General features: G+C 46.3%; 2 protein-coding genes across 2 annotated transcripts in view; one reads left to right on the top strand and one right to left on the bottom strand.

Moving 5' to 3' along the window:
- The window catches only part of MED12L (mediator complex subunit 12L), a 132,698-nt gene that overhangs the window by 53,381 nt on the left and 53,318 nt on the right, over positions 1 to 25,999 (top strand). The window lies entirely within an intron of this gene.
- Positions 5,182 to 7,491, bottom strand: GPR87 (G protein-coupled receptor 87; the record flags this gene model as incomplete). The annotated part of the gene is made up of 2 exons (XM_082767072.1): positions 5,182 to 6,218; positions 7,458 to 7,491. The coding sequence occupies 2 exons, from the start codon at positions 7,489 to 7,491 to the stop codon at positions 5,182 to 5,184; spliced, it is 1,071 nt and encodes a 356-aa protein (XP_082623198.1).

The following is a 25,999-nucleotide window of genomic DNA, read 5'->3' as shown; positions in this document are numbered from 1 at the left end:
TGCTCCTTGCTTTCTTGGGTCTGATTTGCTGTCGTGCCTCCACCTGAAAAAACACCTTGCACATGTAGTGTCCTGTTTAAAAAAAGAAAAAAGGACTCCCTAGTTTCATGATCAAAACTTAGGTGTGCTTCTGTCCTGACCTGTTTCTCTGAAATAACAGCTATTGGTGAAGATCTGAGACTTTTCCTGTGAACTCTCTTGCACCTTTTTATTTCAACTTGGGCAGAGTACAGAAAATAAGGAGCCCCAGAACTACAGCTGAAGGAGAGGGCAGTGAGTCGTGCAAGGTCCTGGAGGGGCTGTAACGGGAAATAGCGTTAGGCCATTAAAACTTGTATCACAGGAGCAAGAAGTAGTGTGTGCACTGAACTATGGCCCTGTGTCAAAAGTGAACTGATCTGGGTGGAAAGCAACAACATGAGCTTCCAGCACATTATCACTTGACTCTTGTAACCTCAGTACTGTTTTTAATTTTTTTTTTTTTTGTTTGTTTGTTTTAAATGGAGCTTTAGTTAAAGATCTAGCAATTTAAATAATCTAAGCAAGTAATAGACGTAGAGAGGAATGAAAGTTCAGAACAGAGAAGTGAACAAAGCAGAGGATATATCTGAAAGTGAAGTCCTCAGGCCGTGCTCATTGAATGGTGATTGTTACCTAGGCTTCTACCAATAGCCAAGAAAAACTTTGTTTCAGCAGTGGGCATTAATAAACCATTGCTATGATCAGGAGAAAAGTGCTTTTAAGCACCAAAATTCCATGTACAATACAGAAATTAAATCCAGTTGTCTGGTATTTGAGAAGTAGGATATTCTTTTATAATGCATATTTAGTCCTGCAAAAATACGTCACAAGCAGCATCTTCAAGAAGTGTTGTGTGTGTAAGTGCATGTATAAGTTATAATGAGAACTGTTTATCACAGATATATGCTGTCAAAATAAAGGAAATGTATTTTGGGGGCAATTTTACAGTAAAGTGTTGTCTGTGTCACAGTTGTCTGGCTCCAGAACAGATGCTTGTCCTGGCTAGCCCTCCTTCTAGGAGGGAAGTCCATGTGAGTGCAACCTGTAATTAAAAAATAAGCGAGGTAGTGAGACCTTGTCATTCTCATGTCATTGTGCATGCACACTTACAGTTTGTAGCATGCTAGAAAACGAGTAGGTGCCCCCCGGTCGTGTTCTCAGCCACCGCTGATCCAGTGTGCACTGGTTTGGCGTGCGGGCCCTGCTGCTGCGCAGGGGGGAGTCCCGAGTCCCACACTTGTGGTCTGCAGTCTCCTCAGCTCTCATCCGTGTCCCTGGCTGGGGACAGATGGGGATGCTTCCACTCATGTAGCTCTTCAGGCGTTGCTGGAGTGGCTGAGTAGATAGGAAGACAACCATACACCTGGAGAAAGGTGGCGATTCTTAGAGGGGCTCAAGCTTTCTTGCTCTGTATGCATACATATCTCTGTGTTGCAAGACAAACCGTGGTTTGGGGTAAATCGGGATAGCCTGTATGGTAGGCAGAGCATTTCAACTCAAAAGATTAATGTTGGAGAAGGCTACAAGAAAGTATGAGTGTGATGATAGCCACTTGTATTGCATGCTGAGCCCGTGGAAAGATCTGGGAACCCGTCATAGCATGAGCGGCCTGTCAGCCTTGGGTGGTAAGCACGTGGTGAGTGTGCCACGAGGGGGGACATGAAGATGTTGCAGCCTCATAGGAAGTGATCTTGGTAGTGGAGGGTTTTGTCTAGCAATCTCCCTTAAAGCAGAAGACCAGCTGTCTGTACCTGCTGCGTCCTGTAGCTATGCAGATGTTGCAGCAGTGACGAAAGGTGCAAAGCAGAGCCCCGGGGAGGGGTGTGCGAATTTCTCAGAGTATTTGTCTGATGCAGTTTCACAAGCCATAAACCCCTCTGTGATTCCCTATTACTTGTGTCGTAAAAGGGAGACGAGAAGCACTCGCTCATCACTTTCTTTAACCATATAATACCTAAGAAGGTCTTTGATTATTAGTGTCTTTGTGTACATACTGACCTTGCAGTCCTAAATATTACTATTTCACAAAACCAAGCCAGTAATATGCAGTTCCACTTGGAGCTTAAGAGAATTTGAACTATGAAACCCAGTTCCCAAAATGGTTTTCTTAATATAGTTTTGTATATGCAAAAACCCGTAAGAGCACAAAATAGCAAATTCAGTCCCAGAACTAGCCTTTGATATTCTGTGTGCAAACTTGGTTTCCTACAGAGCTGATTGGAAAGTAGGGTTTATTCTGTGGTATTTTGGCCATTTACAGTATTTGTACTTTAAGTAGGATAAATATCCAAAGCATCCCTCCTTTCAAGAAGTGATCCCCCCCGACAATATAAGTAGCTTTATAATACTTGTTTTAATTCAGCTATGTAATCCAAATATTATCTGTAGTACTTACACTTCAGCTTTTTCTCTGTGCATAAAATGGAATATAAAACTAAACTAACTGCTGTTTAAAAAAAGAAGGAAACACTTATTTCTGTGTAATACTTCATCAGAGGTATTTTCGTGGAATATCTTACTTTCTTCTTTGAAAGCTGCAGTTTCATTTTTTTTCTCAAACCATTTTTTTTCTATCCTAAAGGGCAATTCCTTATATGAATAAGGCACTTGATGATGGACTATTGCCATCTTCTGTTTGTGCAATTTCACTGCGTTGCATAAGATGCATATCAAAAATACATCGCTCAGAACACTCGTCAGCTCCTTGCAATCTATGTTTTTTAAGTTGGCTGCTTGTTTAGTTTACGAGGAGCTTTTACTCTGTGCAAATCTGATTTAATCCCCAGTGAAATAACAGGACAAAACATTTCACGTAAGCATTGCTCAGTTGACCGCCCTAACTTCAAACACACCCTTGTAGCCTTGAAAGGCCAAGTGCGTTCTCCCTGCGGGTCCCCCCGTGCTGGCTGTTGCGGTGGGGTCCCGCCTGCGGGCTGCTGGGCGCTGCTGAGCTGTGGCTGGCACTCATGGGTGTGCACCCACAGCCACCCAGCTCTGCCGTGGCGTGCCCTGAATCCGCAGCGCTCTGTGCTGGCTGGAGTCAGCTCCAGCTCCTTTTGGGGCTTCCTGGGGCAGGGAGGTGTGTGGGGGGTACACCAGCCCTGTTCAGTGAGAGCTGCCTGTCCTTGTAAAACGGAGCTGTCAGAGGAGCAGGAACTCGTGTGTGCTTCTCTGCACCTTGCGGCAAGGTCCGTGCGCTTCCCGGGGCCGAGGAGCTGCTGTCACAGCCTTGTGGACCTCACTCAGCCCCGGTCCACCTGGCTCCCAGCGTGTGCCCTGCAGCCTGCCCGACCTGGTGATGGTGACAGGCAGGGGGATGTTGGCACAGCCTGCTGCGAGCTCCTGGCTGCCAACTGCTCCTCCTGACCGCTGTCGGCTGCTTGCGTGGTGGAGGCCCCCGGGCCCCAGTGAGATCACTTGCAGTGTCCCAGTCACCGTGAGCTCTGGTGGGGACTCTTCAGGACTTTTGTCTTCTCTTGAGTAGTTTAGTCATTAGTCAACTCTTCCTCGTGCAGCAGATTCTGCGTTGGTCCTTTATTCTTTTCTCTTGCCTTGGCTTTGGAAGCTCTCCTTTAGTGTTTCCTCCAGTTGGGTTGTGTCCCACAGCTTGAAATAACAGCCCAGAGGTGCAGCCTGAACTGTCTGAAAGAGGATTTCACCTGCTTATTAGGGACCCTATTAGTTTCCAAGAGTTGCAAGCAGCCAACATAAATAATTTTGAACAAAATTTCCTAGTACCTTAAGTTTTATTCATGCTTTATTAAGCAGGCATAGAAAGTGCTGTGAAACTGAGTGTTCAGCTTCGTGTCTACTGCTCAGTTCTGTCACACGTGAGTCTGTTAACGAGTATTTTCTGTTGTGCCCTCCCTTAGCATGAGGGAAGTGAGAAGCTAAAGAAGTAATGGTTTTTGGTTTGGTTTTTGAGAAAAGACTTAAAGTAGGATAGTATTTGAATTTCTCATGTTGATATTCTGAAAAGGGATGAGAAGCGCTGCAGCAGGCTGGGCCTGTGGAAAGGAGGCTGCTGCTGATGACACAGGCGGTGGAGCGGAGCCGAGGAGCTGTCGGCAGGTAGCTGAGTGCCGTCTGTGAGGAGCAGCCCCGCAGCTCTCCTGTCCCCTGGCAGCAGCCCCCTGAGACCCTGCTCCAAGGCGAGAGCATGCCCGGCTGTGCTGGAGCTGCCTGCAGCTCCGCACTGCTGTCCATCATGGCCTTGTGTCTTGTCGGGGCCGTCGGGCTTGGGCAGAAGGCGTGTGAGGCGTGGGGCTCCGGAACCATTTACGTGGGGATGTTAGTGCCAATAGGCAGGCAAAAGTAGCTTCATTCTGATAACATTTTTCTGACATTGTCTGTGTTTAAAAACGAACCCTGTACATTGTTTCACCAACCATGGTCCATGTCAAGAGCAGTGCTGTGGTTTGGGCTAGCCAGTGGTGAAACCACCCTTGGGTACGAGTACTTCCCTGTCCCCATCTCTGGAACAGATGTGTGCACAGTTTGGCATGGCCTGCACCTTCAGTGGTCACCCTCTTCTTCCTCCTCTGCACATGTAACTGCAGCACATGATGCCTTTTATCTGCTTCAGTGTCAGGCATTGCCAGTACAACCCGTGCATTTTTGGTTTGTTAAGCAAATTTTTTGCTGTTCTCACATTCTCAGTAACTATTTTAGGTGAAAATAACAATTTTACTGTCTTAAAGTATTTCTACTAGGAAGTAGAAAGGAAGAACTGGTAGAATATCAATAAGAGTGAAAAATGCATTAAAAATGAAATGAAAATAAAGGAGCATTACCAGACTGAAATAATTATTGGCATTTGAGCCGTAAGGGAAAAGAGCTTCTCTTGGCTAATGAGAACATTCTTTAAATTACAAGATATTGACATTGGATTTCTTTAGTTTCTGTTGACCTTAAGAAAACAAAACAAATTTAAAAAAATAGTAAAAAAACAAAAACCAAACCCCTCTGAAGTGAACCTGATCTCTGTGTGAATCCAGGCTTTTGACATTTAAGATAGATGTTAGTAAGCTGAAATGGAAAAGCTGTACGTGTCTGCACAGTCCTTAATGAACATCCATGGTCAGATACTCAAAGATACATTTTATTTACATGCTATACAAATACTCTCAGAAATTAGCAAAAGTCTCTGTGTGGGTGACTTCAGACATCGGTGTACTCATGGTATATGCGCACTTCTGACCGTCTGACGCTCTGAAGCGACCTAATGCTCTCGCTCCTGGTTCTCATATTTGATTTTCTGAACAGCCTTCGGGAGAATGATCTACACATGAAAAAGTAAATTATTGGATCCAGACAAACATTGCATGCAGAGAGGAACAGTGTCATTTCCTTGCAGTAATACAAGATTTTATGTGCAGAGTCATCTAGCAGCTTGTCTAGATGACTAAAAGTAAAGGGTATTCTGCACAAGTGGTATGGCAGAAAACAAGTGAAAAACACAGCCACTACAACCCTTATACTTTGATTATGCTTTCGCTTTCTGCTTGACGAGCTGATGAATTGCTTGCTTGATTTATAAATGTATCTGGAGATTGCAATATAACATCCTATTAGTACTATCAGGACCACTACAAACATGCAGGTATTGATGTAAATGACAGCTGTATGCCATTTGACTCCCAGGGGTGATTTAAGTTTTATGCAGTCGTCTATATTTTTCTTTGTCGGGTAGCCGTTTGTAAGGATCAGATTTGGCAAAGCTAGGAAAGCCATAACTACCCACACACAGGCAGATAAGATCTTAGTGAAGGTGATGCTGTACATCCTGGAGTCTCCAAAGGGCTTCACTACTTTCAGATACCTGTCAATACTGATGAGTCCGAGGAACACAATTGTAGTGTACATGTTGGCGTAAAATAAAACCGTGGTGTACCGGCATAGGAACGAGTTGAAGTGCCATGGTCCCAGCTGGGAGTCCTGAATTATCTTAAATGGGAATGTCAGTGTCATGAGGAGGTCTGCAACCACGATGTTTTTGAGGTAAAATATAAAACTTGTTTTATTTCTGATGTGGAAGAAAATCCATACTGCTAGGCCGTTCAGCAGGATGCTTGCCAAGAAAATAACGAGGTAAAGCACAGGCAGAACAATGGTGGTGAACTCGTTCTGCGTGGAGTTCCCGAGGAGGCCTGCTGTGTGATTCGATGCGGTACTGTTGTCTTGGCTCAGATGGTCATCTATAGGAGCTATGGAAAAGAACAATTTTGAAGTATGTTTTTAGTGTTTTATAAATGGAGCAGTTTTAGAACCATCCTCTAGAAAATGTCACTTCTCTGGGCAATCCCAGAGGCTGCTCAGGTCAGCCAGCTCAGAAAACCTGAGCCTGAAACAGCAGTCCTGAGTATTGCATGTGTTAAAGTAAATTAATCTGTGGCTTATCAACCCCTGAGCACAATGGCTGCTGCTTCCCGCTGGATACAAAGGTGCCTCTGCCAATACTACAACTGGAGGAAAATGCAATGAGTAAATGAATGTCCATTTTGAGCAGTTCTTGTGATACTCACAAGCACCCCTCCTGCCCTTTGATAGGATTCAATGAACTTAATATGTGGCTTTCATGCTTTGTACCAAGCTATTTTGTGTGAACATTGTCTTAAGTTAAAGTTGTAAATGCTCAATGCTTTCGTCCCTTCCTACCACGCCTGCTCCTGTTGTTGTTTTCCTAACAGTTCAGGAATAATTCTTCTGTACATTACCAAAGTTTCCAGGAGAGGTGTTTTCATACAGGAAACTTGGTAACTGTGAGGATAATGGGCGTTTGCGCTGACTTTATAAAATCCTGCCCTAAAAATCCTGCCCTAAGTCACCTAATCAGGGAATGAAGCGGGGCATGTGCATTCATTTTGTAGGCCTCTCCGCGCCGAGGTGCCGGCACAGGGAGGGTGCTGGCAGCGGGGTTATCCCTGCTGTAGGACATCCCTGAGTTGGCTATAGGATGTTATTGACACCTGGGTGTGAATGTTGTGAAGCAGCACAGGGAAAATTAATGTAAGAGCAGGGTGTGCGCTCTTGGTTGTCTTGGCAGATAGACAGTGTTTGAGCTCAAATGGCGTTTGTCAAGAAACAGGACTCTGGAGAGTCTCCTTGGGCCTATTAAAATGATAATTTAAAAGTTAATTTACTTAAATGTACTTAAAAATCACAGCCTCTGGGGATTTTAAGGTTTCACATATAAATATTTGTGAACAAACTTCAGATTGTTATAAATTTTTCTGTTGTTTTTTTTTTTTTTTCCTTATCAAGAAATTATTTGTGCTTTGAACTTGACGGGTGAAGCACATCCATGGGGGCAGCACGTGGCAGTATTCAGACAACCTTTTCTGAGATGACTTATTTCTTTAAAGCTTTGGTAGGAACTGGTAGTAAGTAATACAGTAAACACTTCTCAGGCACTTCAGTTTCCAGCGTTATTTTACCTGGCAGTTTTCCATAGGACGAATTGTACCCCATTATTTGCAGTGCTGTAGGTCGTCAGCTGGAACACCTCTCAGGAGCCCCACTGGCAGCCACAGGTCCTGGAGTCAGCAGGGGCTGCGTCAGCTCCGCATTCTGGGGAAAAAGACTGAAGTTAAAGCAAACCAGAAGTTCCCGTCTTTCTCTCTGCAACATGGAGAACTCTGGGAAGCAAGTTTTGGCCAGAATTCCCTAGGAAGGGACTGAGGTGGAGCTGATGGCTGGCCTTGGGGGGCTGTGCAGCTGCTGTGCTGTCAGGATCTTCCCTACCACAGCTCACTTGGAGCCGGGCATCTGCATCGCTGCTGGCAGTCCTGCCAGCTTGGTTTTTGTAAGCCCATGTATTGACTGTAAAGCTATTTCACTTCTTCTGCCTCACTGACACAGCTGTGCTGGAGCTTTATTGCTCTAATACTTAGAAACATTACTCCAGCTTCTAACCTGAGTATCTGTGGCCACTTTCTGTCTCCATTATTCCTGTACCAATGCCTTTCATTTAATGAAACCTTCCCCACCTCTGATATTTGTCCCTCTGTTTATAGAGGGACATTTCTGTATTTAACGAGACATCATTTACTGTGTTTAAGCAATCCCAGCTCTTCTCTCTCTCTTTTTTAAGACTTGAAGGTACCAGTCCTTCTTTGCATCTGCTTCAGTTAAGATGATTTTCCTTGAACACCATTGACAGATATTGTTCATTGTTTCGCAAATGAGGTTTAATAAAAGCTTGTTTCATGGTGGTTTGTTTTCTCTGCTGAAACACCTCAGGTAATATTTTCTGGGGTTTCACTTCCTCCCTCCCTCCCTGTGTCTGCACCAGGCAAGTGGCAAGCAGCCACAGAGGGACCAGCTCTGCCACGCTTTGTCCCCTCTGCTAACCAGCAGTTGGTGCCAGTAGGTAGCAAACTTGTATTGTCCTCAGCCTCATGATCGTGTGGAGTTTGTCCAAGAAAACTTCATTTAAAGTTTGTTATTTTCTGTGAAAACATGTTGTATTCAACTTCTTAATGCCTGTTTTCTTTCTTTCTTTCTTTTTTTTTTTTTTCTTCAAAAAAATGTAGTCTGACTAATGAGCCTCTAATGACCTGGCCACGAATTGCTCCTGGCTTTGGTACTGTGCAGGTGTATATCTCTACACCACACTTCTAGGCTTTAAAGCTAGCTTAGTGTACAAGGAGATGCAAACATGCAACCCCGGTTCCTGCAGCAGGCAAAGCCTGTCTCCAGGCACCGGAATGTGCTGGCTGGAGGACCTCGTGCCTTTGGTCTGCCACTACAGCTGGTTCCTTACTCTGTGATAAAGGCTTGGCCTTATTCCTGACAGTTCATGTCTGGATGTCCTGTTTGTTTGTTTTATCTTGGACGTTTCAGTGCCTGATTCCTGACAGATGCTTATTTTTATAGACTTTTTTTGAACTCCTCATTTCTTGAAGTTAAAAAGCTTCATAAAGAAAATTTGACAGTATCAATTTATAATGCAACATCCCAGATGATTGGTTTATTCTTGTATTATTTGAGTGTAACAGTTTTTCCTTGTTTCACTTTCTGATTACTAGTTTTGATTAGAAAACTAGAGCTAAATAGCTCACACCTCAGCAGGACCTGACTGCTTCTCTTGTGGCTGTGAACAGAGGATAAAATTACTGATGCCCTTTTGCAGATCTAAATTGTTTTACACGATTATCACTGTATTAGTGACAGGGAGAGAAAAAGTTTTAAACTGTCACTAGATGGCAGTAAAGCAAATCGTTACATCTTAAAGCCTCAGTAAAATTGTGATTCTGCTATTTTAGGCTTTTTCTCGGTCTGACTTCTTTTGGTATGGCATTATTTGCTCTGATAAAAATTGGGGTCCCTAATGGGACTGTCAGTTATTTAAGGTATTTTGTCTTCTATTGAGGGATGTGCTGACAAGCAGTAGCCTTCCTCCTAGACAATAAGAAAAATCTCTATCACTCTTGCTGGTGTTTGTAATTCACAGCTATCCCTTTTCTACCCAGGAGGCACTGAGATCAAAAGGACGAGTGATTTTATGAAAAGATGCATATCTCTCTATCTTATGCAAATAGAAGCCTATTTCCCTGCATTTCAGAGTTCCTTTTAAGTTTGTGTAATTCCTGGTCCCGGTCCCTGGAAAGCTCCCTGCTCTAGGCTCTTCAGGGAAGTGCATTCCCAGATCCTCGGCACGGAGGAGTTGGTGAAATGCCAGTTGTGTTGCCTGAGAGCAGGGTGACTGATGGCTCCGGTGTTCCCATACAGTAACCCTGGGAAGCGCTGTAGGATTCAATGGAGCTGAGGATCAGATCTGTGCTAAACAAGCTTCTCGTGGGCTGTCAGTTACTCCAGGTCCTAAAGGAAACCACTCTAATTTCTGTTAAAAGAGGCTTGTGCCTGTTTGCACCTGTGCCTCTGTCCTTTTAGGTGGATGTTATCACTAAGAGACTGTACAAGTCTGACAACAGGTCAACACATTTTTGTACACAAACAGCCCCAACACTCACCAAAGGTTTGGTCTCCTGACTTGCATCCAAAAAAGAAATAATACCCAAAGATGTTTTCTGACACTGATGAGAGAGCTGCATATGATCTCAGCCTTGCTTTCGTCTGGGCTCTCCTTTGAGCTTGCACCATTCACTTTCCCATCTGTATCCTGGGGTTTACTGTCGGCAGAGATGGGGCATCCACAGCAGCTTAAGACTGAAGCCCCTGCTCTTTGTAGACCTTACTGGTTTCCTTCCTCACTGCGGACAGCATTCTGTTTCGTATGTACTGTTGTTTGAAGCCACTGGTCTGAGTGCTGGGCTTTAGTCCGTAATTTTGTAGCTGAGTGTTGCTGCACGGGACTGACTGCAATCACTTGGACCAGTGATGTAGAAATCACTGCCACAGAAGGCTCTCCCCAGACAGGCATATATCTTACCACTCTGGGGCATAAAATACAGTCCTCAGTCCCTGATGGGCCCAGTTGTGCCTGTCAGGTTTGATGGTATCAGCACAGCTCCCGTGCTTGCCCTGTAACAGGTCTGCTCAGGTGCAGTTTGCTTATCTCCCCAGTCCATGCAAAACCTCTGCTTGCTGAAGCAGCCCAGCCACTCGGTCACTGTGCTCTGTTCCCCTTCCAGGTGCAGCATGGACAGCAGAAGCAGCAGCAGCCCTTCTCTTACGCTTTTCAAGTCAGCACTTCTCATAGCAGATATCCCATATGGGCTTATTGATTCCTGACCAGGGCACTGGCCATGAGAAGTCCCTGCCATGTGCATCTTCCTGGCTGCTGGAGGTGTGAGAACAGTTAGATTGCCCAGGGAAGTACAGGTCACCCTGAAACCATAGTGGGAGGTTGCTCCTTCTTCTTGCAGACCAATTAGGATCAAGCCCCTGAATGGATATCTCTGTGTCATCTTATTCCTGATGGATGGTTTTAATGTTAAAACATATTCCGAACAATTCCCAGTAAAGCATGGGCTGGAAAAAGAAATTGAACTGTCCACAATTACAAACTGTGACAGCTAACCCACATTAGCAGTGCTGGGTATCCTGCCCTGCCAGCACAGCTGAGCTCAGCTGAGAGGCCTCCATGCGTGCATGGGGTGGAGGTTAGAGAAGACACCTGCTGTTGGCTGCCCTAGTTATGTGTTATAGATTTTCCCTTATGCTGTTGTAGCTCTGAAGCTTTAATATCTCAAACAGATTTGTGCAGGACAGCAGAGAGGTGCAGGCATAATGGTCCTTGCTGCACAGAATTGGTTGTGTGACCAAATTTCTGGATGCACAGAAACAATCCTGCTTTAGGCTCAGAAGTCCAAAGGTGTTCAGTTTGCCATCAAAGCCTATCAAGCTAAGGAGTTCTGTGACAGAACACATTAAGTAGCGTGGCTTTGTTATTTACACTGGTACAGTGAGAGATCAAGGCTCAACTGAGTCAAACCTGGTGTATCCCTAGGCTCTGAGAGCTTCAGTTCTTCTGATAAAGACCACTGGATTGTAGACTTGAGGAACTAGATGAAGGTCATCACCTATGGAGAGTTCAGAGTTTTTCACATAGGACTATAAAGGTTGGAAAAGACCTCCAGGATCATCTGGTCCAACAGTCCCCCTACTGCCAATGTCACCCACTAAGCCATGTCCCCAGGCACCACGTCCAACCTTTCCTTGAACATCCCCAGGGACGGTGACTCCAGCACCTCCCTGTGCAGCCCGTCTCAGTGCCTGACTGCTCTTTCTGAGAAGAAATTTCTTCTTATTTCCAACCTAAACCTTCCCTGTTGCAACTTGAGGCTGTTCCCTCTAGTCCTATCGCTAGTTACATGTGGGAAGAGGCTGACCCCCAGCTCCCCACAACCTCCTTTCAGGTAACTGTAGAGAACAAGAAGGTCTCCCCTGAGCCTCCTCCAGAATAAAATGTTCTCTTGGAACAGTGAGTGAAGACTGTCTTCTCTTCAAAGAACATTTTAAGGTATTTTGTAATTGTTCACTGATTATGCGCTCCGATAGAGGCTTTTTCACTTGTTTGAACGTGTTATTTCTGTGCTGGATAAGGTTGGTTTTTAACTCTTTGTCCAGTTCTTCACACACTTCTTCTGACCAGTTTCATCCTAACCATGTTTCTCCAAAGTCGTGCCTCACACTTCCATACAAATGTGTTCTGCTTGGATCCTTAGAAGCTGCTTCTTTATTCAGGTAGCTTTTTAAAGCAGAATACTTATTACTTCTTGTCGTTTATATATTTGGTTGGTTGTTTTTTCTATCATTTCCCTAAAGGCTGTCAGCTACAGCATATACAGGTTAATTACGTGCTGTTTTACAGATGAGGTAATCCGTCACTGCTAATGTTGATAGACTGGTTTATATGCATGACTGATAGAGCCTCAGATGAGAAATGAAGCAATAGGCTGAATGGCATATTTCAGTGTCATACGGGTACAGAATGACTGCATGGTTTTGCTGATGACTAAGGCTTTGAGTTGCCTCACTATTTAAAGAAATTCTGTATCCTCAAATCTAATTATTCTTCCTTCGTCTCTTATTTGCAACTTCTCAAAAATTAGAAAATTCTCTTTGTGAACTTGAATGAATATTCTAGCTCATAGGGCCGTGGAGTTTTAAGTTGTGTTTGTTTATTTAAGCACCTAACTTCTTGGTGTGTCACTCCTTGCCAGTCTGCATTTGTCAGCCTAAAGTCTGGTAAATGGCAGAATTAAAGCAAGCATTAGAAATGTGGGGCAGTTTATTCAATTTGTACTTGGCTGGCTGCAATTATTTTCTTTTCTGTTGCCCATCAGAACCAAATCACTGACAGTTAATTGTAAAGATTTGTGGAAAAAAATACACTGGTGCAGGCTGCAGTGTACTTGTGCACACTGCTTCTGCAAGCTGGCAAGTGGCAGGTACAGAGCCTGTGCACAGGCTCCCTTGGGTATGTCCAGCCACTCCTTGCCTGCATCGCTTGGGCAAGCCTTAATGTTATTTCTTCTCTTCTCTAGTATTTCTCTGGTATTCCCTTCTGCCGTGCTACTGGCATCAGTGTGAGCGCTGGTGGAGCTCACGTGGTGCGAGGGCACGCGCCAGGCAGACTGCTGCTGCCCATGGCACTGCTGCAGGGAGCTGGATGCTGCTGAGCACTGCCTGCTGCGTGGGCAGGAGGCACCGGGCACAGGCTGAAGCACGAGGCCGCAGCTGAGCATAAGGAGTCGCTGTTCTGCGGTGAGGCCGGTCAGATGCCAGCACAGGTTGCTTGGAGAAGGGGTGGAGGAAGATGCCCAGCAGTGGATGCAGCTGCCCCTGCCTGAGCAGGGCCAGCCCCAGGGTCTCTGGGGACCCACCTCGGCTGGTTTCTAATTTGGTGATGGGGAGCTGGGTTGCTCGCTGCTGCCTGCTGGCCAAGGGCTGAGTGAGCAGTGGTGCTGCTGCCGGCTGCCTGCCTGGGCCAGCTGTCACGGGCCGGCCACTGCAGCCTGGGGACTGCTTCGGTGTGGGCTGGCTGGGAGGGGGTTAAAAGCAGCCCTCCTCTGGGAGCCCTCATTGGGGTTTCGTGCCCCTGGGGGCCTGCTGGCAGAGAGGCGTGCCAGCCGTGTCTGCTGGTTCTCCGTAAAGCAGAAATGCTGCTGCACCTAGCCAACTGGATTGCAAAGAGGCAATAAGAAGGTACAACCGTCTTCAACTGTGCCATCTGCTTAGTCATACCCACAAACAGGAACCAGTGCCTTGGCTCAGAAGGTTTCTTGTCTGCCTCAGTATCTAATAGAAAACCCCCTTCTTGGTTTTCAGGTTCCTCCTTGCACTTCCCCCTCCATCCCAGACTTCTCTCTCACGCGTCTCTGAACAGCAGCACATCCCGTCCCCAGCCCAGCTGTGCTGAAACCTGCTGCCCGTCTGCCTTCAGCCCGTGGCAGAGCTGCATTCTGACCGCCTGTCCTGCCCTACCCAGTGGTCTCCAATAAAAGACAAGTGACAGGAGTGGTTCGGGAGCGGAGCTGTCCCGTGGCAGGCTGTGCCCAGCGCTGTGCTGACACCTGCTCCGGGGGCAGCCGTCCCCTCACATGGCCAGCGGGCACTTCCTTCTCCGCGGTCACTTAGCTCAAGAGTTGGCCCTGAGAAAAATTATCTGTCAGCTATTCTTGTAAACTGCAGAGCTTTCCACTCGCAGTCACTTACTCAAGTTTGGGTTTTAGTCTTTCTTAAGCCTTTGTACATGAAGGTAAAAGTATCATGTGTATGTCCAGCCAGTTTCTGTAGCAGAGGACAATTTTGTGCCAAACAGGAACAAAGGTCTGATTCTAAGCCTTGCAGGTGCACATCTCAAATACTGAGAGAGACGTTTTCCTTGGTTTTGGTCAGTGTAACTTTGTGAAGCAGATGTCCTCAGCTCTGCGGGCACTCAGGTCAATTATGCTTCTCTTGGGATTTTTAATCTGCTACACTTGAAAATTGGGAGGGAGGGTGACAAGATTCTAGGCATCAGTTCTTTGGTGGCCACCACTTTGACTGCCATTTCTAAAGCAGCATAGTATGAAGGGTAGTGCTAAAATTTGTTTCTCAGGCTGCAGTTGCTTTACATGAAGGTTTAGGAGAGAACTGCCAACAAAGGTACCCCACTGGGCAGCAGGTAAATGGCTGTTGGTGGCAGAGGAGTTAAGTGTTGCAATTATTACTATTATTATTTTTTTTTTTATGTGAAAATGAAGAGAGGACAATGCCATGGTTGGCAGAGTTGGGATAATTAATGTTTTTTCAGTATGGCAGCCTCTAATTAGGAAGGAGGAAAGGATTAACCCTGGAATGTTTCCTTTGTTTCTGTCAAGAAGATGCTGCTGATGGTTGCTTCTGGTTGCGCAAAGCCTGCTGATAGTAGAAGCTGTATCGTAGCCCTATTAAGTTGCTTTCTCTGAACCCCTGCTAAGACTCTGCCATGCAGGATGCAGCTTCCACTGGCTGCGCTCTGAGCAAGGCTTGTTGCGGTGGCAGTCCTGAAGCTGAGCAGCGCAGTCCCAGCCTCTCCCCCAGCACCACCACCGGGTCGCCCTCTGCCTGCCCATCTCTTCTCCTGGTCCCTGTCACAGTCTCCTTTGTTTGTCTGGCATTTGCTTTTCAGCTCCTGAAAAAAACAACCCATCTTTTTGGCTCTCTTAGTGTCTTTGTCCTTGTGCCGGCTGCCTTGGATCCTTCCCCTCACCACACCACACGTCTTAGCTGATCTCTCACATCGTGTCAGCATCTGGATGGCAGTGATGAATATGAAGCTCTAGACAGTTTCATCCTTTCCCTTCCTGTCAGCAGCTTGTATGTGCTTTTCCTTTCAATTGTCCTTCCTAGGAATCCATGACCATTGTGCTGATAGCTGTGGAAATCTTTTTTTTTTTTTTTTTTTCCCCCTTCCCCCTCTCTATTAACTTCCCTCATTTCATTTGTGATGGGGTAAGAGGAGGGCCCCCTTTACAGAGTCACAGAATAGGTGAGGTTGGAAAGCAGGTCTGGAGACTGATTGTCTAATCCAAGTCCCTGCTCAGAACAGCCCGGGAGGCTCTTGGCCTGTTTTGCTGCAAGGGCACTTTGCTGGCTCAGGTTCAGCTTGTCCACCAGCTCATTCTCTGCCCAGCTGGGTGCCCCAGCATGTCCCAGTGCTTGGGGCTGTTCCTCAGGGGCAGGACTTTGCATTTCCCTTTGAACTGCAAGAGGTTCTTGCAGCCCATTTCTCCAGCCTGTCCTGGTCCTGCGTGGCAGCGCAGCCCTCTGGCGTATCAGCCGGTCCTCCCAGTCTGGTCACCTGCAAACTTTGTCCCCTTTCCATCCAACTGGATTGCCATTCTTTTGCTGCTTGGAAGATGCAGTTTTTAGTCCCTTGCCAGCTCACGTTTCTAGTCTTCCCTTCCAAGGGGGAGGCCAGAAGCAGGTTCACGTTTACATGTACTTGCCCAGAATAACTTAAACTTTTCCCTCTTTTAATCTCTTCACAAGTCTCTCCCTCAGCCCTTCTATTCCTGTTCTGCTTGTGTTTCTGTGGGCTCTGTTCTTGGCACAACAGGCAGCCTGGAAATTTTTGTCAGTTAATTTCCTTTAATTCCATGGGCTGTTCCTTACTTGTCCTATATACTTTATTATCCTGAAGTCAGTCTTTTAAAAGTTTTTTATAAACACAGCAGTTGAGGCGGTAAGCAGTCTGGTGCTGAAGTTTCAGCAGTTGGTGTTTGGGTGGCCTTGAGCTGCCTCCTGAGGAGCAGGCAGGCGGCTGCTCGGCTCGGTGCCGCGGCAGAGCTGGCGTGGGGAGCTGCTGCCGGGCTGCGCAGGCGGCCTCTGCCTCTTCCCGGTGGAGACCGACTTCGGGCTGCAGCTTCTTGCAGGCTAGGCTTTAAGTGTGGTGATTGGCCTTGTGCAATGAAAAACAGTGAGCTGAGAAACTTAAAACTTTAAAAACAGCCAAGATGATGTCCAGGTCTAGAAACAAGAATGAAGATGTGTGATTGATTGCACTGTACCTTCACCTATTGTAGCTCTGGCTATTGCACACCTGTCTTGTGTCTCAGGTGTACGGGGGATGCTGTGAGAAATCTTGTAGTTAAAAATAAAAGTGCTGGTACATGCGTGTAGGTAATGTCAATCAGTTTTATGTAATTCTAGCCTCACTTTTAGGTATTTTATTTTGCATTGAAACAATTTCTATTATTTTTTAATATGCAATTCTAATTCACATTGCAAAAGGACAAAAAATTCGCATTTACTGTAGTCAGCTGGGTTTTTCTGTGCCTTAGTATGTATTGCTGTGACATGGGACTAACCATGCTAGCTACTTGCAGCACAACCAGTGTTTCAAAAAGGAAGGAAAAAGACGTGGGGATTTTTGGGTATGACTGGGAGAAGTTCAGCCTGTTGCAACCCTGATTTTTCATGAAGTGCTCCCAGCCTGTCTGCCATTCTCAGAAATCAACAGACTGCAAATCCTGGGCACGGTTTCAGTGTGTGGGACCCAGAGAGCTTTTCTTCGTCGTCTGGCCCAGCTGCTTTGCCAGCTCCCGGCCGTTCCTTGTAGGGGCAGAGGCCGCTGCTGCACAGAAGGTGATACAAGGCCAATTTATAATGCTTCTGATCAGTTGTCACTTCCTTGTGTCAGCAACATTTTCCCCAGTAAAACCAAGAACTTGTAGCATACTGTGATAACGTGTATCTCTTGAGGTTTGTTGTTGGTCAGATGTGGAAGCCTGCTTTTGGTAATGCACTGCCTGGCTTGTTTGTTTTAAAGAAGGTACTGGGGTATTAAATGTTGGGAAGGGTTAAGACAGCTGAAATGTGGGACTCTGCTCACTTTCTCTGGTGCCTTCTTGGCAGTGCCTGGGTTTGTGTCTCTGGCAGCTGCAGCTTGGTCTCCTCGTGGAGCACTGGCGTGTGACAGCAGTGTGGTGATCAGTAGCCACTGGTGTACGTTAGGCACGTTTTCTCTTGGTTCCAGAATTTTAATAAGTATTTCATGCCTTGAGTTTCCTGCTGCAGTCTTACCGCAGGTGCCTGGGCTGGCTTTCCCTGGCACTCATGTGGCTGAAGAGGAGAAGAGAGGAGGCCCTTCTGAACTCTGCTGTGCAAAGCTGAGCTGCGACTCCTCGTACAAGGAGGTCTCTCCCACCCGTTGCTGCTGGTTGTCCGGGTATCTCCCACCCCAGGCTACGTGCAGCAAGTGCGGCGGGTTCCCTGGCTGAGACGGGCGCTGGGCCAGCGAGGGGCTGCCTTGGCGAACGCAGCCATCGCCACGCAGCCGCCGCCCGGTGCTCGGTGTGGGCCCGGGCGCCTGCCCAGCAGCCGGTGTGAGTGCGTGCCGGCGCAGGCCGGGCTGCGGGCGCGGGTGCCGGGCGAGCTGGTCTCCCTGCTCCTCCCCACCCTGCCCTGGGGAGGCCCCGGCAGCCAGGGCGGCACGGAGGGTGAGACAGCAGGGCCGTGCTGGGAAACAAACCCTCTGCAGGCAGGCAGGGAGGAACCGGCGGCTCGGTGCTGCTGAAAATGCACGGCTCTTTTTCTCACACGCCCCTAACACAAACAGATGCTTTCTGTCTCTAAAATCCCTTCACGCCCTTCAGCTTCGCTCTCTCGCGCGAGAGCTGATCCTTGTCGTTCCCCACCGTGGGGTTGTCCCCGGCTGGAGGTCCTCCCGCGGAGGCGGCAGCCAGCAGCACAGTGGCCCTGCAGGGCTCCTGGCTGGTGAAGGGGAGTGAGAGCGGGGCCACGGGGAAATGCTGGACGGCTCCCAGCCAGAGAACGGCCGGCAGCTTCCATGCGAGCAGGGCCTGCGCTTGACCTCGGCCAAGTGTTTCCTGGTTTCTCTTTTAACAGGGAGATTGCAAAATCTTCTTTAAAAGGATGGACTAAAGTATGAAGCCCTATCAGAACAAGACCAAGCGTATGCGATGAGAAGACAAATGGATGTCTGCAGTCCCTGTAGAGCACAAACACTAAGCCATTTTTTAAAATATAAAACAAACTTTTTTAAACCTTCAATTGCACTGCTGTTTTCAGTTGTTCATAGCTAAGAATAATCGCTTCAATCTAAAATACTTGTTAAATGACATAGGTTTTTAAAAGTACCCCATATATTTCCCTAACTTTGAGACTAATCAGACACGTAGTTTGAGTTGCTAGTTCAGAGCTATGTGGTTTTTCCAGTGATCTGGACAAGTTTTAACATGATCGGAGTGAAGTATGAAGGAAGAGAAACCTTTATTCTGTATAATGTAATTAAGAGAATTCACGTATGCTTTCCTTTACTGAAAGAGGCAAAAAGGATAGAATACAAGCATTTCACATCAAATTCAGATGTTATATTTACTGAATCTTACTTGATATGACTTTAAGCCCTGTCAAGACATAAATTATTAAATCCGTGAACCTTCCTGCACTTTGAATAGTATGTTAGAAAGAATAACTAGGAGAAATACATCAATTTTTGCCATTAGGAAAAAGATAACAAGTGACGTTTGCCATTGAATGAATAAAAGATTAGTTATGTCTCACTATTTAAGACCTTTTCACATTTTTAATGGATCTGATGCTCCGCTTATGGTTCCATGTCCTGTTTTCAGCAACTGCATCTTAATTCCCGCTTTATTTTCAGTTAAGGGTGGTTAAGAGCAAGAAGATTTAGAGAACAACTTATCAAATGCTTTTCAGACCATCAAAAATCACTTACCTGCCACCATTGTCGCCTTCCATTTGCCTCTTAGCTGCATCTCGAAAGTGCCTTAGACTCCTCCAGAGTGCATCTTGCAACTAAAATAGTCATGAGAGTATTTCTCGCAATAAGGTACTTAAATAAACCATATCTGGAAGTAAGCTTCTTTGCTTCCAATCGCTTTTTTTTGTGGTACCTGATCAGAGAGGCAAAATTCCCCTGGCCAGGAGCAACTGGAGCAACTGGCTCTCTCATTCCCGGGAATGACTCACATGCCAGGGTAGGCGAGCGCGCTCCCCGCTCACTTCCTGGCTCCAGAGCAGCTCGAGCGCCCAGGACGCAGACGGTGATTCACCTGAGAGGTGGGTTAGTGCCTGCTCAAGGCAGCCGTCGTCCTGCAGGGAGACGTTGCGAGCAGCCTGAAATCATGTTGTACTGCAACCTGTGCAGCCCTGCCTGTGCCTTTCAGTTAGTGCTGTTTTGTCTGCAGGGTGAATGTGAATTTAATGCGATGTGTGTGATGTGATGTGTGTAAACTGAAAACTCTTGTGCTGGGTAGATGCAAATATCTGCTAATGAAGATTATCATGTCAATTATTAATTTGACTATATTTAGACATCTTTAATGTACTTTGAGCAGATTCTCTCTTCTAAATAGCGTGTAGGATGAAAGCAAAATGTGAAGTCTGTAACTAAATATTCCAGCTAAAATGACTAGACTGTCTGTTCACTTCGTCCTTTTTGCTGTCATGGTGCTCTTTGAGATTCTGACTGCGGGCCCGCTGCCTCCTGCAGTCCTACTGCCACTGGTCCTGGGTGTACGCACGTTTAGAGGAAGATAGCCTAGTGCCTTAAGAACATTGAAGTAACCCCAGAAGTAGTTACATCAGGACAAAATTGTGCGTGTGACTGTGTGTCAGTAGAGGATGAAGTTGTTAACCCATTTCTTTAGCCTTCTTGAATTGAAAACAGTTATAAACGATACCCTCTCTCCATTAAATCGACAGGAATAAAAATAATCTTCCCACTGTTAAAGCAGTGGCTGCCAAGTCACATTTACTGGACTTCTTTCTGTTCTGCCTGCATTTCTCCATACACTTTTTTTTTTTTTTTTTTCCCTCAAAGCTCTGAGTAGTCGAATCCCCAGCGTTGCTCTTCTAACGCTGGAGGAGGTCTTCTGCACAGGTCCCTTTGACAGCTGCTTGGAGGCCTGGGAGGAGCTGGAGATGGAGCAGGAGCCAGACCTACCAGTTGCTGTCCCCGTGCTGGTGAACTGCTTCCTGACTGCGTGTCCAGGGGGAATCCTGTGATAACTTTCACGTTTCTGCTCTCTGCTCACTAGCAGGCAAACTGTAAAATTCCCTCTTGCCTCGGGACCTCTCCCTTCAATCAGATACAGTCCCTGATCTTAGGAGACTTCTGACATGGCTCATCTTTGAAGACCAGCTTTTGCAAGGCAAAACAGATAATGGAAATGAAGGCAGCAGGAACACGTGTTATGTTTATCATCTGTTTTTAGATTTATTACTAGAAGTTGCAAAACTGATCTCAGGAGATGGATGTTCTAATGTTAAGTGATAGTCGCTATTACAGGCACACGGCTTTTTCTGTGGTTAGGTAGAGGAGCCTTGCCTACATTTCTGCGTCTCTCAGACCTAGCACATGGCTAAGTAGAACAGTGTGTGCCTGCCACCATTTCACCTTCTTTCAACTCTGCCTTGTGTTCTGCAGCTTAGCAGCTCCGTGCCTGTTTTTTGTTTTGTTTTGTTTTGTTTTTCCTCTCTCAACTGCTTTTGGGTCTCTAGACCAATGGTGCCTTCTGTTTTCCTTTCGTATGTGGTTTGCCTCCTCACTGGCTTTCGGTCATTTTCCACTCTTCATGTTAGGTGTTCAGATCCAGGTCTTTCTCCTCAGTGGAGCTAGTGTGAAACAGGAGCATGTTCCTGACTGCTGGTCTGGTGTGCTGCTCCCTCCGGCTGAGAAGCTCTCCAGCAGAGAGGGCTGTGGCAGCCACCCCAGGACATGCTGGTAAGTGCTGTCGTCAGTGTCAGTGCAACTCAGGTACAGTACAGCTCGCCGCATGTCCACACAAACAACCTCATTTCTCAGTATTAGATCTCCCCTGAGGTTTCCTCTCCTGTCTCTGTAAACCACTGTCTTCATGCTCTGCTAAGTGGAGACCCTGTTGGGGGTATGCTGGGGAGCGTACAAGGCAGTTTGTGTTTCTTGACCTTTTTCCTGTGGCTGAGTGGTAAGTGGGAGGCTATGGAGCTCTGAGAGCACCTGCCTTGGTTTATCATGCTTTGGATGAGTGTTGTACAGCAAGCTCCCTGGTTGGCTTCCAGAACATTCTGGTTTACTTGAGGACAGGGTAATGTGCAAGTTTGGTGCTGATTTGGGGGCTGGCCTTGTCTCCTTCCTTTTGAGAATTTGGGGGATTTAATTTGACTAAGTTTATTTGTTTCTTAGCTCTCTTGGGGATTTCTCAGATCTCTTCCTCAGTACTAACTGATGATGCTGGAGTCAGCTCTGATTAGACTCAGATTTGCATCTTACCCTGGCACCACTTTTTCACCGCTGTGGTCTCCTCTCCCTTTATCAGAGTCCAAAGGACCTATAAAGTAGCCTTGTTGCAGCTTAGACCTATTAGTGCCTCTGAGTTTAAGCTCTAACAAGGTGATTTCTCAGTCTTTCCGTCAGGTATTACCAGTGGTGATTTTTAGTCTGTACCTTATGGGGCCTGGTTGTGCAAAGGATTGCAGCTGAGTAACGTCATGGTCTGTGGCTGCTGTTCCATGCACAGATTATCTTCAGGATATCTCAGGTCAGTTTCCACTTGGCACTGCAGGTAGTGCATCCTTTCAAAAAGCTGCTCGGAGAGCAGGCTAGCATGTAAGCGGGTTGCTGTTGGCAGGGTCCTGGAGGCAAGGCACATGAGTGAGGTTCATACTCACGGTCCTGGTCTGCCAAGCTGTGTCTGGACAATTCTCCAGAAGGGAGAGCTGGGTGAAGCTGAGTCCTCGTGCTGGCTTCTCACAGTCTAGGACTTCACCAGCTTGCTCAGCTGTTAGCTGGTCTCAGGCACAATCCTGTATCCTCATTTCCACACCTGGAAAATTGGCTAGGATTAGGCTCTTCAAAATTCCCATCTTTCAGAAACCTGGCTCTCAAGCTGTGTCTGGCCACTCACCCAGATGCTGATGCGGACACCTACCTGTTGCAGGCCACATAGTCCTTCAAGTTCTTGAAGAGAAATGCTCTCAGCGTGACGTTTCTGAAGAATGTGGCAGATGTTGCAGGAGAAATCTGCCTCTTGCTTCCATTGGGATTTTTTGCAATAGGTGGCACTACGTTGGGATGTTTGGACAACCCAAAATTCCAGGATCTGAAGTCTCTGCTCCTCTGAGGACCTCTTAGTTTGGGCACTGAACAAAATGCCCGTGATGCGTTGGTCTTGCAGTGTGTGTGCAGCCTGCCTGGCAGCCTGCGCTGCAGCTGCAGGGAGCAATATGCTCCCGTTGGCGAGATTTGTGCTCTTCTTCAGGTGTCTGTAACAGAGGGGTCGTCTCTGGGATCTTAAACAGCTCTGTGGGATATGTCATGAGGGAGAAGGGAAGAGAGTAGAAGAGAAAATAAAAAAAGTTTAAAACAGTTTCTCACAGAGATCTGATAGTTTAATAGGTGGTACCCTGTATTTTTATTTTTCAATATGATGCATTAACTTTCCTGTAAGATCTCTGTGTTTTGATATATCAGCGGAACTTAATGGATTAGAAAGCACTGTCATAGCATCCCGTAGCAGGCTTTTAACTCAGGTGTGTTTTTTGGCAGTCCTCAGACGGGAGCAGGTCTGGACTAGCCAGCACATAAAAAGGAAATGCTACAGAGCTTGTCGTAAAAGCAGCACCACAGAAATGTGAAGCTGTGGTGTGAAGAAATGCTGAAAGCTAACCTGTAACTTTGCTATTGTTCACATTATTCAAAGGCTGGATGTCCCTTTTTGTATTCTGGTGATTACAGAGCAACTCTCAGATTACCTAAGAGTCAGAACAACTTTATTACAGCAATTACTGTGTCGCTTTATTGTAAAACTCCTTTACTATCACATTTGGTGGTGCAAGCAATGGGTTTATTTTTAAAGCAGATTAGCCACCTGGATAATGCATGAAACTAGCTTTTTTTATTTGATAAATAAAAAGGGAGGAAGGGACCTAACTAAAGGATTCATTTTAATAAAGCTCATTTCTTCTTTCTTCATCCTCGAGCTCCTCATGTTCTGTTGATTGGAAGGTGCATGCCATGGCTGGCGGATCCTTTCTGTAGGTGTAAGGCAGTTCTAGAGCCCTCAGTCTTCACATGCACCCTGCTGGCCCTGTGTGATTGTGTGTAGTCATATGGGTAACATCTTGGTTGCTTGGCTTGGCTTCCCAGTTTTAATTCATGATGCAAATTATTTTTTTTGCATTTCTAATTAACTGAGGTAGAGCTGTGAGAGTCTTCTCAGTGCTCAGAGTCATATGAGCATCGTTGGAGAGGGTTATACTGTGGTACTGGAGAGTCAGGGCACATACGAAGTGCAAAATTTGTCTTTAGGTGTTCAGGTGTTTATTGTCCCTCTGAGAAGAGGCGGTCTGATGCAAAACCTAAAAGGCTAAAAAGGTGGATATATTAGGCAAAGGTGTAATATATTTTCTTAAAAGCAAGCAAAATAAGAAGTACAGTTGGCCTTTGTGGGCCCAAATAACATTGATTTCCTGCAAAACTTGACTGCCTGGTGCCCTGTAGTTCCCTTTTTGGTAACCCAACAACCTGTAGAAAAATTGAGAATAAGCATCGATAGTTTTCACGTGAAGCCAGGAGCATGGGAGCCTGGAGTAAAGTTCATTTGTCTGAACAAGTTTTAGGCCTGCTGCCAGCTTTCTAGTTTATAGGTTGTGTGTTGTTTGTAGTCTGGAGCACAAACAAGCCAAGCAAACGAAAACTTGGAAGTGGAAAGGAAAAGCCTCATTGCGGCCTCATGATGATGATGGACTGTAGTAAGGATGTTCAATGTCACAGGTGTTTGCTCTGTCCTGTACAATAGCTGGACCTAGAAGCACAGGTGTCCCGGTAGCTCCAGGGGCACGAGTGTCAGTACCAATCTTTCCAAATTATGTTGGGAGAAAAATCAGATTTTGAAAAATGGTGACTACCTCTGAATTTGCTGCTTGGCTGTATGGAATCACACACCCTCCTCAGCAGCACTGGGGAACTCCGGAGAGCCCAGCCACGCAGCTTCCTGTGCCGTGCTGCTGGTACGCGCTGCGGTGGTCCGGGCTGCTGGCTTCCCCGTCTGAGACAAGCCTCTTCCTGAAATCTCTCTCAGTTCATGTAAGATTTAAAATATTGCTTTAGCCTTTTTTGAACCTGAAAAAAGAAGAGACCTAAACTTTGAGATATTCTAACTGTTACCATTCTTACTTCTGCCTGGAGGCAGGGGTCTAAAAACTGACGGAAAAGAAGTGCAAGATCCCAAATGTTAGAATTTAGGGGACTTTTCCTGAAAACGATATCCTTGCAGTCAGCTGGCATTTCTCTGTGGCAGATTTTGGTAAATCTGTCTCCCCTTTACCTGAGATGCTACTGCTGAGAAACAGATGATTAAGACTCCTCTGAAACCTTTGGCACACCCCGTGTTTAAGGAGCACCTCATCCCATTTTGGGTTACACCCACCCCTACATACAGGCTCTTGGTGCTTAACTGCGTGTGCTGCCAGGCTGGGTTTGTGCACAGCGTGAAATAGGCATGTTGTGATCCAGGCAGTAGAAATGAGAAGGTTTGTGCTAGGTTCTGCCCTAGTGTACCCAAAGCTCAGGAACGCAGATTTCCTTGGGAGGTTGCCTGCTTGAATATCGCAGCTAATGTAAAAGCTGTCTTCCCCCATTGCTGAGCTTCAGCCACAACATTAATTGCCGTGTGTGTCAGCAGGCTTAGTGGAACATTTTCAGACTCCTCTGTACATTTCTTCATGCAGTTGCTACAGTAGTATTTTAATAACTAAGAATTTAATATATTTGCTTTAACTAAAGTAGCCAAATTAATCCTGTTAAACACTGCATGTGTGTGGGAGAGAAGACTTAATTCCTGAGTAGCATTTAATCCTGAGAGGAAGACACTGTTTGAGAGAACACTGATTTATGGAGAAGTTCAGAACCAGTTGGAAGCTGACTGGGGTTTAGTTCAGTTTCCAGTTGTGAGAGGGTGTTATACTTATGGAAAGTATGTAACGCGCCTAGTAGAGAAGATACAGAGTTGAAATTGCTAAATAACACATCTACCTGTGTGGCAGAGGCTGGGGAAACCTAAAGGCAGATGTAATTAATACACAGTAGTCTAAACACAGCTCTGAAAAAATCAGGCTGTATGGAGCAAGCTACGTGACTGCATTGGGCTTTTGTAAATATTTAAAGTTATAGAAATAACAAACAAGTAGTAATCAAAGCATCTGGCACACGTGAGAAAGACACAAAGCTAGCAAGAGAGCTCGAGAAGTGAAGTTTGTTGGTAAGGTCCGAGACTGATTCTCAGCCAGGCGCTGGGGACTCTCCCATCTCTGTCCCACAGTGTCACCGAGCAGAAGGGCCACAGGAGGTGAGTGTCCAGGCACAGTGCAGTGGGGCAGGCGAGGTGAAGGCAGTTACAATAATCTGTACGCAGGATGGAAGAGAGCAAGTTGTGATGCTTTCCCTGAGGCCCCTTCTGCAGTGCCAGATTGCCTGAGCAGCGCGTGAAGAGGTAGTCCCCGGGTTGTGGGTATGTCAGGGACAAGCAGAGATAGAAGAGGGTTGTTGGAGGAGCCAGAAAGTTTCTGGCTGAAGTCT

The sequence above is a fragment of the Aythya marila genome (genome assembly GCF_965140915.1).
Source record: "Aythya marila genome assembly, chromosome: 9".
Classification (NCBI taxonomy): domain Eukaryota; kingdom Metazoa; phylum Chordata; class Aves; order Anseriformes; family Anatidae; genus Aythya; species Aythya marila.
This window is presented reverse-complemented; position numbering and strand designations above follow the sequence as displayed.